Consider the following 12,699-nt stretch of genomic DNA (forward strand, 5'->3'; position numbering starts at 1 on the left):
AACGTTTTCTTAAGAATCATTCTTAAACAAATGCTATGTATATGCTCATATAATAAGTTGCCTTTCCCCCCAACAGTCATTCACCCTTCAGAAATCACTTATTTACTCATTAAGATAACTAGTTACTTTTACATTGCTTATTATGTACCATTGAGAATGTTGTGTTTGTATATTTCAAATAGATAAATGTATTTCCAGAACCTCTGCTTTTTCCCCTTCAGTTTGTAATTAGGAAAATGATTACACAGAGAGAAAAACTGAAAGAATAGGTTGGTTACCTGCATAACCACTGGATTCCACAGTTGCTACCGTGTCGTCCTTATTGATCTCTCTTTCTACTTCCCCAGCCCCCCCACGACATTCTTCCCCAAGGGATTCAAAATCAAGTTGCGGATGACAGTTTAGTTCACCCCAAATGGTAGAGCATGGGTCCCCTGAGATAGGGATGGCTCTGCCACGTGACCCGAGTCCCTTCGCACGTGACGGAGTCCGGCTGCATTTACGCAGTAGAATCGGCGTCCCCGTCCCACCTGGGTTCTCCAGGTGCCCCACGGCATCTTCTGCCGCCGGTCACACCAGCAGGGAGCTGCTGTAGCATCGCACACATTGCTTTTGTCCTCAGTGCAGAATACACCCTGATCTCACCTTAAAGCTCCAGTTGACAAATGTGTGTAGGTGGTTTATGTAGAACTTTTATTTTTATTTTTTGCTCTTTGTGTAAATAGTAGCCTAAGCAGACTGTCTACTTTTCAGAACTTACTGTTTCCAACGGACCCAGAAGCCACTCAGTGAACGAAGACGAGCAGGAAGAACCAGGCGAAGGAAGTGAGGACGAATGGGAGCAAGTGGGCCCCCGAAACAAGACTTCGGTCACTCGCCAGGCGGATTTTGTTCAGACCCCCATCACTGGCATTTTTGGTGGCCACATCAGGTTTTATGCTTTTCTGGAATAATTTAGCATTTGCCTTTTTCAGGGTTTTGCCATTTTGCTGGAGGGGGGAGGTGTAAGATTTGCCCTAAGCAGTCTGGGACTGAATGGTTTGCCTTTGCACTCTGTGCCCGCTCTGTTCTTGGACCTCCTGCCGGCCCCACGGCCCTCACACGACCCACGGTGGGTTCCTGCAGAGGGCGCTGCCCCTGCCTGTCTGCCAGGGGCTCCTCACCCCTCAGCGACACTGACATTCCCTCCGTGCAGCTGCTCACAGCCGGGTAGGAGGAGAAAGGCAAGTTAATGGAAATACATGTTTTGTTAAGAGAAGAAATTCATGTATCTGATTGGAGGAATTGTAGGCACGGGAGCCAGGTGAGCTCGGAAGCCGAGAGAGTGCAGAGGGAGATGCTTTTACACAGAGGAGGACACGTGGCCTTCTGGAGTACCTGGGCACCTCCCCTGCCCCAGTTCCCTCAAACCAGCTGCCCTTTGCTCATTCATGGAGTCCTTGTGGAAGGTTTTTACTTATTTACGTTAGAGCCGTTCAGTACCACCATTATGTGGAATTCAGTAGAACTTGCACTGACTCCGAGGACCTCCTTACTCATCCAGGGTCTGAAAGGACCGCATTATAGCATGATTTCCTTCTGAAGACCTTACAGCTTCACCTACAGGAGTGTTTTTGGTTTTTTTAGTGAGCCTCTTAGCCTTTCGTCGTCCCAAAACAAGAAGTAACACCCTTTTCAAGGCATCGAAAGTCAGTTCAGTCTCTCTGCTCTAAAACAGCTTAGGTTGAGCACCTTTCAACAGGCTAATGAAAACCTCAGAGATGTGCCCGACCCCCTCCCAAGCTGGTCACACGACACTGAACACATCATTTCTGTGCCCTCGCTGTGAGCTAGACTCTGCAGGCCCCTTTCTGTTTTGGAGTCTCGTGTCAGCCTCCCGACACCCAGCCCCACCACTGTGGCTGCAACTTGCTTTCGCCAGATGCGGATCCTCGGGAGGCGCCCTTCTGGGAGCGGGAAGCGGGGCTCCAGTTTGGTGCCGGGCAGCGAGGGGAGGCTGTCTGCGCCCTTAACTCTTTGTTAGCCGAGCAGCCTGATGTCGTCCCCCTCGGGGTGCTCACTGAGGGTGGGGGAGGGACGAGGGCGCGGCCCGGTGGCTGTGACACGAGGGCTCCGTGTTTGTGGGGAGGCACAGCAACCGGATTGCAAGGCCACGAGATCCCAAGTGTGTTTGAGAATAAGCAGTGGGAAAAACCAGAATCCACTTTGGAGAAATTTCTAGCTTGCCCCAGATGACTCTTCATGGCCCTGTAGCCTCAGCCTCTGTGGGCTCTTTGCGTTGAAATTGGGTGTTGATTTTTTTTTTTTTTTAAAACTATAAAGCAAAGATACAGAACTGCTCCTTATAACTTAGGAGCTGCTTTTGTGTGTGTAGTAGGCACCATTAAGCGTGATTGTTAATGGTGTGTGGCCTGCGGGATCTTAGTTCCCCGACCAGGGATCGAACCCGGGCCCCTAGCAGTGGAAGCATGGAATCCTAACCCCTGGACCACCAGGGAACTCCCAAGCATTATTCTTTATTCAGACCAACTGAAAGGTTTTCTCCTAAAATTCACGCTCTTTTGGTGGTTTTCCAGTTACCCCAGAAAGACCAGCACCTTTCTCCACCGTGTCCGCCCTTTTGGTAAAGTCCAGGCCCATTACTGCTGTTCCCACTGTCCCTCTCTGCAACCAGGGGAACGGCCGCCCCCTCAAGGCTTCCTTCTCACAGGGAGCCTGGAGGTGCTTCCCGTGCTGTGCGTCGGAAAAACAGTGTGTGCGACGGAAAGCGGGCCAGGGAGCCGCTCGCCTGCCCTTCGCAGCAGTCTACCTGCCCACCCCTCTTATTCATGTATAAACTGGGGCGCTCAGACTGCAGCGAGAGAATCCCACGTTGGACTCCTGGAACTTCTCCTTGCTGATGCTACGTGAGACGTGGGCCCAACACAGATTTTTACTCAGAAAAACTTGGACAAGGAAAAATGAAATGAAAACCCAGCTAAGGAAGCAAGGCTCAGCTGGCAGCCTCCTCCTTGAGGGTGGTGGCCACCTTCCTGTCGCACACACCCTGCTCCCCTCCCTTTGTAAAGTCGTTTTCATAGGGGAAATGCTATCCAAATCATTCTGTTTACCTCAGGGTTTCCTCTTTTTTATTACAACAGGCTGTGACGCCTGAGAGGATAAAAAGTGTCAGCATTTTGACTCTGGGAAGATCGTCACCTTTGCTAACCTGTGCATTAAATAAAGTGGAGGGGAGGCATTTGGAAGGTGAAATAGGTCTTCTTCCAGAGCTACTCAGCTGGGAAAATTTTCAGCCGGTGGATTGAGTTGCTAGAAATTCTTTCGAGGTGGTATTGAGTGGAATTATTTTAAAATGCTTCAGTGTGTTTTTAGCATTTTCTTCTCTCTGGTCTTCTGGCAGTGATACTGAATAACCTCGCTTGCAGCGTTTGTTCCTCTTGTCCTGCTGGATGACCTCAGGGAGAGTGGGAAGGCGAGCTCTTAGATGTGGTGTGTTTTCCACTTTCAGGTCTGTGGTTTACCAGCAGAGTTCAAAAGAATCTGCCACCCTGCAGCCGTTCTTCACGCTGCAGCTGGATATCCAGTCGGACAAGATACGCACCGTCCAGGATGCGTTGGAAAGCCTGGTGGCAAGAGAGTCTGTCCAGGGTTATACCACCAAAACCAAACAAGAGGTACGTTCACAGTTGGTCTTGGACCTTTATCTGGGGGCCCTCCGGGGTGGCGAAAGAGCACAGACTCTGGAATGAGGAGAAGTGGGTTTGAGCTCTGCCTCTCAAATCGGTTGCTTAACTTTTTTTTTGGACTGAAAGCTTCCACATTCTGAGAATGAAATGGTTGAAACAGATGATCCTCCCAACTTCCCTTGGCTCTAAGTCATGAAACACAGGTCACGGTCTTTGGGGTTATTTATTCTGAGCTGCGTTTCATTTGCTGGCCATCCAGTCATGGCACCGTAGAGTGAATACCACCTCTGACAAAGGCCGATAGCTCATTCACATTCCTGATACCATAGAGCACAATTTCATGAGATAGTTAGGATATAGAAGATGTTCTAATCTGGTTTGCATTTGATTGTAGATCTTCAAGGACGTTGAAAAATAGAAAGTAATTGTTGTGGTGCCTATTACTCTTTGATCTGAAAAAAAGATAAAGTCTTGAGTCTTTCAGTGTTCAGGAGTCAAGAGGAAGCGTGTCAGCTCCGTTGAGAGGCGATAGTTCTCTGCTCTCTGAGGGCTCGTTAGCTGCTGGCCGTCCAGATGCGCCGGTTGGGCCCGACTTCTCCGCAGTGGAGCCGCCGGTTGGGCCCGACTTCTCCGCAGTGGAGCCGCCGGTTGGGCCCGACTTCTCCGCAGTGGAGCGTGCCTTCTCCGTTATGTATCCTAGGTCGTGGCTGTGAATTCATAGAAGTGTGTTGGGGAGATGAATGTAGACTAGCTAGGGCGGTGCTTTCTTGAACAGTTAGAGTATTCCTGTGAGGCCTGATTTCAGTGGCCGTGTGTGATGGCTACAGGGTGAGCCAGCACGGCCCAGCGTAGGAAACCTGCCAGCACCTCATGGGGCCAAGGGCCCTGCCCTTGCCTCGCAGCTCGGGCTCCATCCACGTGAAGAGGAGCAAAGGCGGGGTGTGGAGAGCTTCCGTCCGTCTGCTGCGGGTTGGTCAAGCCAGCCTCTCGGGGTATCTGCAGAAGTTAGGCCTAGTCCTCCCCCGTGTTTTCTAATTGCTTCTCATGGACAGTTGTGTTCAGAAAGTAAAAGTGGTAGGAGCCGGAAGAGAATCCCGGCAGTTTTTCCTTAGAGAAACGGTGGAACTTAATGGGAGAGAGAGGGTGGGTACTTGTTCTCGGGAGGCCGGGTCGTGTTCTGGCTGTGGGACTGTCCACCTGCTCGTCTGGGGCAGCCGTGACTCCAGAGGTGGACTCGCCATCCTGGCCCCTCCCCGCTGGAGCCGCCGATCCTGCTGGGGAGGCGGGCAGCCTTTCCCTGCGCTCCCAGGAGAGCCCGCTGGGGATATGTCTCTTTTCCTCGTGTGCGCCTGCTGCACTTAAACTGCTGTTTGGGCAGAGGTGGGTGGGGCGTGATGACTGAGATAGCGGTGGCTGTGGTTGTTGGCCTGGGGTCAGAGGAGGGTGAGGAAAAGGTGATGGATTCTAGATGGCAGGTTTGGAGGAAGGAGTCACGGAAGAAGTGGCATCTCGGTGGAGCCTTGAAGACGGCAGAGAAGGCTGCTGGCCATTCTCGCTCCATGGCGGTGGAAGCAGGTGTCTGAGGAAGGAGCTTGTACAGCGAGTCTGTGAAGAGCAAGTAACACATTTTCTGGAATGTGATTTTTTGATTTACTTTTCGAAGTACCTACTTTAATCTTACTAGGTTTTTAGGTCAAAAGTTGTTTTTCTGTGGGAACACAGAAAGGAAGATTGTGGGAAAATATGATTATACAAAATACTAGCTAAATAAAAAAGGTCTGGTTTTGTTGGGTGTTAGAAAGTGGCTCAGTTTCTCTGGAAACCCGGAACACTCAGTTAAGGATTTGAGATTAGCCCCTTAACGAACAGAATCGCGGGTCACTAGCACTGAGAAACCATCCCAGAGGTACTTTAGTCTGACTATCATTTTACAAGTGAGGAGGCTGGAGTCTTACATCGTCATCGCTGGTTTTGACTGTGGAACTGGAGTCACGCTTTTCTTCACTCACAATTCTTGTTGTATGTGAGACACTGGACTGCAGAGACTCAATGGGAATGTCGAGGTGATTGGGCTGTTTCCATGCCTGGGACCTCAGTCTGGGTGGGAAGACAGGCCGGAAAGAGTCTGCAACCCTAATAAACCAGGCGGCGGTGACCGCTAGGCTCGCTCCAGGTGCCTTCAGCCAGATACGCGTGTAGTCCTCCGAAAGCTTTCTGGGTGTTGATTATATGCCGCTGTCTTTTGGATTGTTACGTGGACAAGTATTTCTAACGAAAGTATTCTCCGTCTAAATACCAGAAGCGTCAACACGTTTGCAGATACAGAGAATAGTACATGAAGGGGTTAAGTTTGCTTGTGAAGATGCATTTTAATAAAAAGCAGCGTTCAGTAGACCGTGAAAGTTCATAAGGGGCATTTTGAGTTGATAAAAGCGGAACTGTTATAAAACCAATGGTTACACTAAATAGCTTTAGAGTTATTTAGAGTGTCTAATTCAAGAAACACATTGGCTTCAGCTTTATCAATACTGTGAGAGTTATTAAAAAATAAGTTAATACATATGTAATTCAAGGTATTACTAAGTTAGCGTCTAAATTTTTATGCCAATTTAATGCCCTAGGACAAAGGTTCTTAACTTGGCTCAGGGACCTTTGGGACCCCCTGCAGTTGTGTCTGTAGGGATATATGCATTTTTCTAAGAAGAAGGTCAGTACCTCTCAAAAGATCCCATTAGATTCTCAGAAGATCCTGTGACTCAGGGAGCTTTGAGAAGCACTGCCCCGGAACATCTGAGTCTTGGAGTGGGACGTGGTGTGGCGTCTGCCGCTCGGAGTAAGATGGCGTTTCCCGTGTGCTTTGTGTGTCTCAGGTTGAGATCAGTCGAAGGGTGACTCTGGAAAAGCTCCCTCCTGTCCTCGTGCTGCACCTGAAACGGTTTGTTTACGAGAAGACAGGTGGATGTCAGAAGCTTATCAAAAATATTGAATATCCTGTGGACTTGGAAATTAGTAAAGGTAACGACTCTATAAGGCAAGAGGGTTTATGATGACAGTACTCTGGAAATCAGCCAGCTTCTTGATGCTTCAGCATTTTCTGTGTCATGTCAGGATTCAGAAGCTCTCTTTCATGACTTTTTTGTTTTAAATTTCTTGACTGTTAATAGACCTTTAGGTTAAAATTTCTCACTAAAATGGCCTTTTAAAAATAAAGGCAAAAATAAATAAACCATATGAAAATATTACTAGGTGAGAAAAATACTAAATATAAAAAGTTTATGGGTCGGTGGTAGAAAACACTTTTCCTCATGCTAAGTATTAACAGCTGCGTGGAGCAGCCAGCTGATTGGCTTTTTAGTGGACGGGGAGTGTTCTCCCTGCCCTCCAGCGGCAGGGGCCCCGGCCTTAGAGCTGCAGCCCCAGCCCCAGGTCTCCGCCAGGTCTCCGGGGCTCGGCAGCTTGGGCGCATCGTGGTGAAAGCACCTAGTTATCTTGCTGAAAGTGAGCTTGAAGGAAAACTTTCCTGGAAAGCGTCAGAATTTGTGAGAAATGTTCTGTGCAAACATGAAGTTCGATCAGGAGCGTCACGAGCTAGAGGTGACTCTCGAAGTGTCCGGGTGCCTGGAGAACAGAAGAGAGGACACGGGGCGTCGTCCCTGGTCTCCTGGAGGAGCCGACTACCGTCCTCCTCCTTCCTTCCTCCCACGCTGCCCGGCACTGTCACCTGCCGGGCAGTGGGCCTGGGGTCACCATCGCTTCACCTGCACCCCAGGCACGTTGCATTTCCTTCCCCCTAAGATTCGGACTCTGGCTCTCAGCCCTGTTCTCACGAGTTGCCGCCTTCGGCTGATAGGTTTGCCTCCTGTGCCAGTTCATGGTCCGTTTGAGGACCAGAAAGGGGAAGAAACGCCAGCCGAAAATCATCTTACTGTTTATTGGAGTTTTGTGGTCTGACTCACGTGTAGAACATTTTAAACCTTAGGCTTTTCAGGGCTGCTTTGCTTTTGTTTTTTTTCTTTCCCATTTTTTAGAATATCTGCTTGTAAGGGGTTTCTAACATGAGCTAGAGGCTCAGTATATGCCCCTATCCTCTGATGGGTGGGTTCTGGTGACGTCCGTTATCACCCTGCAGCTGGTCTTCCTCACTGCTCAGTTTTTATGCAAATGAGGGGATGGAGTTCTGTTTGGTCTCCCTGGTCCACTGGGTGGGTTACTTGAATGGAGGCTGCTGTCTGCCCCTTTCTGGGAGCTCTGTGTGTCAGCGCTTTTATAGATTAAAGCTCTTGATATTTTGTTTTGCAGAACTGCTCTCTCCAGGGGTTAAAAATAAGAATTTTAAATGCCACAGAACCTATAGGCTATTTGCAGGTAAGTAAATTTGTATGACATTTTCCTATTAAAGCAATGACGAAAAAGGTTTATACCCAGGCGCAGTTTTGTTGTAATGCCACTTAACGTAGAGAATAGATTATTGGTATCCCTGTGGACTTCATAAGTCCGGAAATCATTTGAAAATGTGCGTTTTACCTAAAATTTGGTGTGTTTGGAGTTTGACAGAATACTCTCTTGTCTCTAAAGCTCAGCCCAACGTGAGACGTCGTTTAACACGAGTGTCTCTGTCTTGGAGCCGGAGGTGTGGGGTTACCAGGCTGGGAGCCCTCCCTGCTGCGGCCGTAGTGCCTGTAGGAGTGGGTGCTGAGGCGTGGCCCCAGCCAGCTAGGGGAGCATGGGCTCTTCAGCCGCCCACGACCTCCTGCCCCCCCAGAGCTCCCCGCGGAGCCCGTCCGTCTTCTCCGCCTCCTGTCCTTCCATCCTTCTTTCTCTTTTACCGCCCGAGTCTTTTATGCCTTTGAGGCCTTATGTGTCTTTTAAGAGTTGCTGGTTGCAACAATCGTGTTTGCTTTTCTGGCCGTTTTTATTAGAATTTTCTAGCTGCTCTCCCACCGCTCCTTTGGTGTTGCCTTTGGTGAGCCTGTCTGTAATGACTGCTGTTTATTGGCCCTCACACGGTCATTGAGCCTTTTCACTGGATACCTTCTGTGTAGTATCTCATTTAGTCCTTGCAGTGTCCTGAGAGGTGTGTGGCGCTGTCCCCATTTTGTAAAAAGACAAACTGAAACTCGTGGAGGAACGCTGGCCGCTCTGTGCCCTTAAGTGGCAGAGCAGAGCTTCCCACTCCTGCCCTCGGTCCACCCCTGAGCTCTTGGCATGTTGGATTGGGCCCTGGTCGGTGGGTGGGTCGGGTGCCAGGTTAGAAGGTGTTGGGCCCGGTTGGCCCTTTCTTCCCACCAGGACCTGCTCCCTCTGACTCGCTCTTCTCCCCGGAGGTGGCTGATCACGGCCTCACCCCAGCCTGCGGGGACCTGGTGGGCAACACACTCCGGGGTGTAGCCACCCTCCCCCTGACCTGCCTTGGGCTGGAAGCTCGGAGGCCTCTCTCTGGGCTTCCTCTGAGACCAGAGGGCCCCCGGGGTCCAGCCTGGCTCCCTGGGGTTTGGTACTGAGGTCCCAGGGTGATGACGTGTTTCTCCGAGTCTCCCTGCAGCCTCCCTTGGGGCTCTGTCAGGGCAAGGTGATGATCAAGGGCAGGGTTAGCAAGTCTTGTCTCCTGGTCAGGGGGCCCTGGTGTGAGTGCACCCCTACCCCTCCCGCCTGCCCCGGCCTGGGGCTGCTTCTGGAGTCGCTCTCGCCTGCATCCCTGAATCTTCATCTGAGCCTTCTAATCTCAGAAATACGGTCACCGGATTGGTTGCAGTTTTCTGTAAACTGTGAGTAAAGAGGTACTTTTAAAAATGGTTTTGATTGCGGGATAAAGAAAACGAGTTAGTATAGTGCGTGAGCTTCTGGAAAACTCTCATTCTCAGCTCTGCTTCCGTGACGCGGGCTTGCTGCGCGTCTGTGACACATCACCACGTTAGGTACGGGTCTGCTGCTTGAGAAACCTGAATACGGGTAGAACGCTTCTCTTCTGAATATTTAAAATGAAGTGTCGTAGAGGAAATGCAAATCAGTTAAACCCACAGGTCCTTTAAATCCTACTGACCTGGTCACTTTAAAAATACCAAAACCAAGTCTGGTAGGTCTTAGAGGTGAAAATCCAGGACAGACGCCCCACAGCTGGATTTGGGGTCAGAGGGGCATGCTGGTGTCGGGGCTCCCCTTGCCCTGCAGCAGCCTCTCCATCGCTGTGGCCTGCAGGACTCGATGCAGCCGTGAGCTGGGGCTGGTTCCGTTGCTGGTTTCCCACCTGATGGCCCAACAGTCTCGCTGTCCCTCAGTGACCAGTCACGTTCGTCACCAGCAGGCCAGGGCCCCAGTGTCCTCTGAGCCCCAGCAGAACGGCCTCTGTGCAGAGCCCGGCTCTGACCAGCCCAGGTCACTGGCTCACGGTGGATTTGGATGTCCCTACAAGTGGGAGAGCGCGCTGACGTTCAGGCTATTTATTGCTGAAATTTCGTACCAGATTGTGCCCCTCTCTCCAGGTGACTGTCCTTCATGCCACTCACGGCAACGCACAGCTCACCCTGGCCACACTGCTGCCCCCCTCCCCGGAATGTCACTGGAGGCTGTTTCCCTCACACAGGGTCAGGTCTGCTGGTGGCCGGGCCACCTCCCAGCCCCTTCTCTGCATAGAAGGGGGAGGATGTGCCCTTCCACTGTCTTCAATACCATTTCAGCATCTTCCAACAGTTATATTTGTTTTAGACCTCTGACTCAGGCTTCCTGTTTGAATTACACAATTTTAATGAACAAGTACATGGCAGGTGTTTTTTTCTGTTAAAACATGGTTGTAGAAAAATTGGAAATTTTTTCTAAAAGAAAAAAAGAGCAATGACTAGTGTCTGCAGGGTGACTCCACAACTGCCCACTCAGCCCAGCTAACTGTGCTGGTGACCCTCCTGGGGCAGTGCTGTCCTTGTCATGGGTGACAGTCCACAGAAAACCTCAGATTCTTGTTTTTTTCATGTAATGTAAGCATATTCCTACACCACCAAATACTTTTAATCTGGTCTGTGAAAAAATTCACCTTATTGTAATGTAATGCACTCAGCATTCCTTCTAGTGTGAATATAGGCTTTTCCATGTTTTCACTTTGTCCAAGATTCAGATACTCTGTTGAGAACAGTCTAGAAGTGGAATTGGCTGGATCAGGGCCTGATGTTTGGGCCTCGGTGTGCGTTCCCGAGGGCCATTGGCTGATGGCTCTGCAGGGAGCGTCTCTGTGTCCTGCTTCCCAGGGGATTGTCTCCTGTATCAAGTCTTAAGGCGGCTGACGAGCCTGCATACGGGGCTGACAGATGGGACGACCCCATTAGTTGACATTGCTTTTATAGTTCGTGAGGTATTGAGCATTTTAAATGTGTTATTAAGACGTAGATGTATGACTTTGTATTGTAAATTGTTGAACGGTTTTGAGTTGAAACAGCATTGCTTTGTATAATCCCACTTCTCTGTCCCACCTGCCTTGGTGCCAGGCCTTTCGTGGGACAGGCAGGCCTGTGGCGGGAGCAGGCGGGCACCTTAGGCGCTGGTGTGCGGAGCCGCTCTCACGGGCGCCCGGGCCCTCTCTTGCAGTGGTCTACCACCACGGCAGCAGCGCCACTGGCGGCCACTACACCACGGACGTCTTCCAGATCGGTCTCAACGGCTGGCTGCGCATCGACGACCAGACGGTCAAGGTGATTAACCAGTACCAGGTGGTGAAGCCCGCTGCCGAGCGCACAGCCTACCTCCTGTATTACCGCCGCGTGGACCTGCTGTAGCCGCCGCTGTGTGTGCCCGACGCTGCTTGTAGAGCACCGGCTCTCACCGACCCCCCTCCTCTCTTTAGTGGCTCTTTAGAGAGAAACTCTTTCTTCCTGTTGCAAAAATGGGCTAGAATGAAAGGAGACGCCTGGGGTTTGTGCACAACATAGTTTATGTTGACTTCTAACTTCCAAATCAAAATCATCTGGTTGAAACAGACTGTCGCTTGATTTAAGCAAATACACAAAAAACCACATTTCCGAAATAATGCCGGTTCCTGAGTAAGAAGGGGAACTTGCATTTGATTCCCAGTCTAACTGCATAGTAGAATAAATCCTGCACCAGCAACAACACTTGTAAATTTGTGAAAATGAATTTTATCTTTCCTTAAAAAAATAAATTTTTTAATCCATCACACTTTCCTCCCTCACCCTTTAGTTTTTGATAAATGATAAAAATGAGCCAGTTATCGGAGAAGAAATAGTTCTTACTTCAAAAGATAAACAAACACAAAAAATAAGTTGCTGGTTCCTAATAGGAAAAATACATTTTAATAATTGTGCGATGAGAAGCTGCTTACGTACACATTGCAGATCAAATATTTGGAGTTAAGATGTCAGTCACATAGATGGGTGATTGTAACTTTATTGCCATTAAAAGATTTCAAATTGCATTCATGCTTCTGTGTACACATAATGAAAAATGGGCAAAATAATGAAGATCGATAATTCCCTGCGTCTGCTGTCTAATTCTGCTGTCTGCTCTTCTACGATGCCGCGTCTCTAATTGTACACAGTTAGTGATAGCTAGGAGTATAAAGTTGTCGCCCATCAATAAAAATCACACAGTTGGTTTAAAGCTGCGTGTGTGGTGTTTCTTTGACGGCAAATGCCTTTTCCAGTAACCGGAGTTCAAGTGGGCAAGACTGGGCTGCTGGAATTAAAATTAGCCCTTGGGGCAGCCTGACGTGTTTGTGAAAGCTGACCCAAGCCCTCAGGTGATTCTTGCTTACTGTTTCCAAAGTTATTAACTCTAGTGATTTGGATAAATGAATTTTTAAAAATCTTCAAATAGCAGAAAAGAGGAGGTAAGCGCTCTCTCCATTGTTCTGTCGCCTGCATTGCTGAGTTCAAGGGGGGGCGGATGCGGGTCATGGCTGAGCATCTTTGTTGTTGCCTGCTACCGAGCATGCTACCTGCGCCTCGGATGCCGCCTCCAGATGTGGAAAGGAAGCCTTTCGAGATGGAGGAGACGGAGAGAAGAGCCGTCG

At 49.6% G+C, this 12,699-nt stretch overlaps 1 protein-coding gene across 1 annotated transcript in view; it reads left to right on the forward strand.

Annotated features, from left to right (window-relative positions):
* Nucleotides 1-12,287, forward strand: part of USP10 (ubiquitin specific peptidase 10) — a gene marked incomplete at its 5' end in the record, with an annotated part of 72,162 nt that extends 59,875 nt beyond the window's left edge. Inside the window, 5 exon segments of the mRNA XM_082438434.1 lie at nt 754-931; nt 3,509-3,674; nt 6,557-6,701; nt 7,986-8,051; nt 11,259-12,287. Coding sequence (XP_082294560.1) covers nt 754-931; nt 3,509-3,674; nt 6,557-6,701; nt 7,986-8,051; nt 11,259-11,446 — 743 coding nt within the window. The 3' untranslated portion in view covers nt 11,447-12,287.
* Between the last annotated feature and the right edge of the window lie 412 nt (nt 12,288-12,699).

This window comes from Balaenoptera physalus (genome assembly GCF_965194825.1).
Source record: "Balaenoptera physalus genome assembly, chromosome: 19".
Classification (NCBI taxonomy): domain Eukaryota; kingdom Metazoa; phylum Chordata; class Mammalia; order Artiodactyla; family Balaenopteridae; genus Balaenoptera; species Balaenoptera physalus.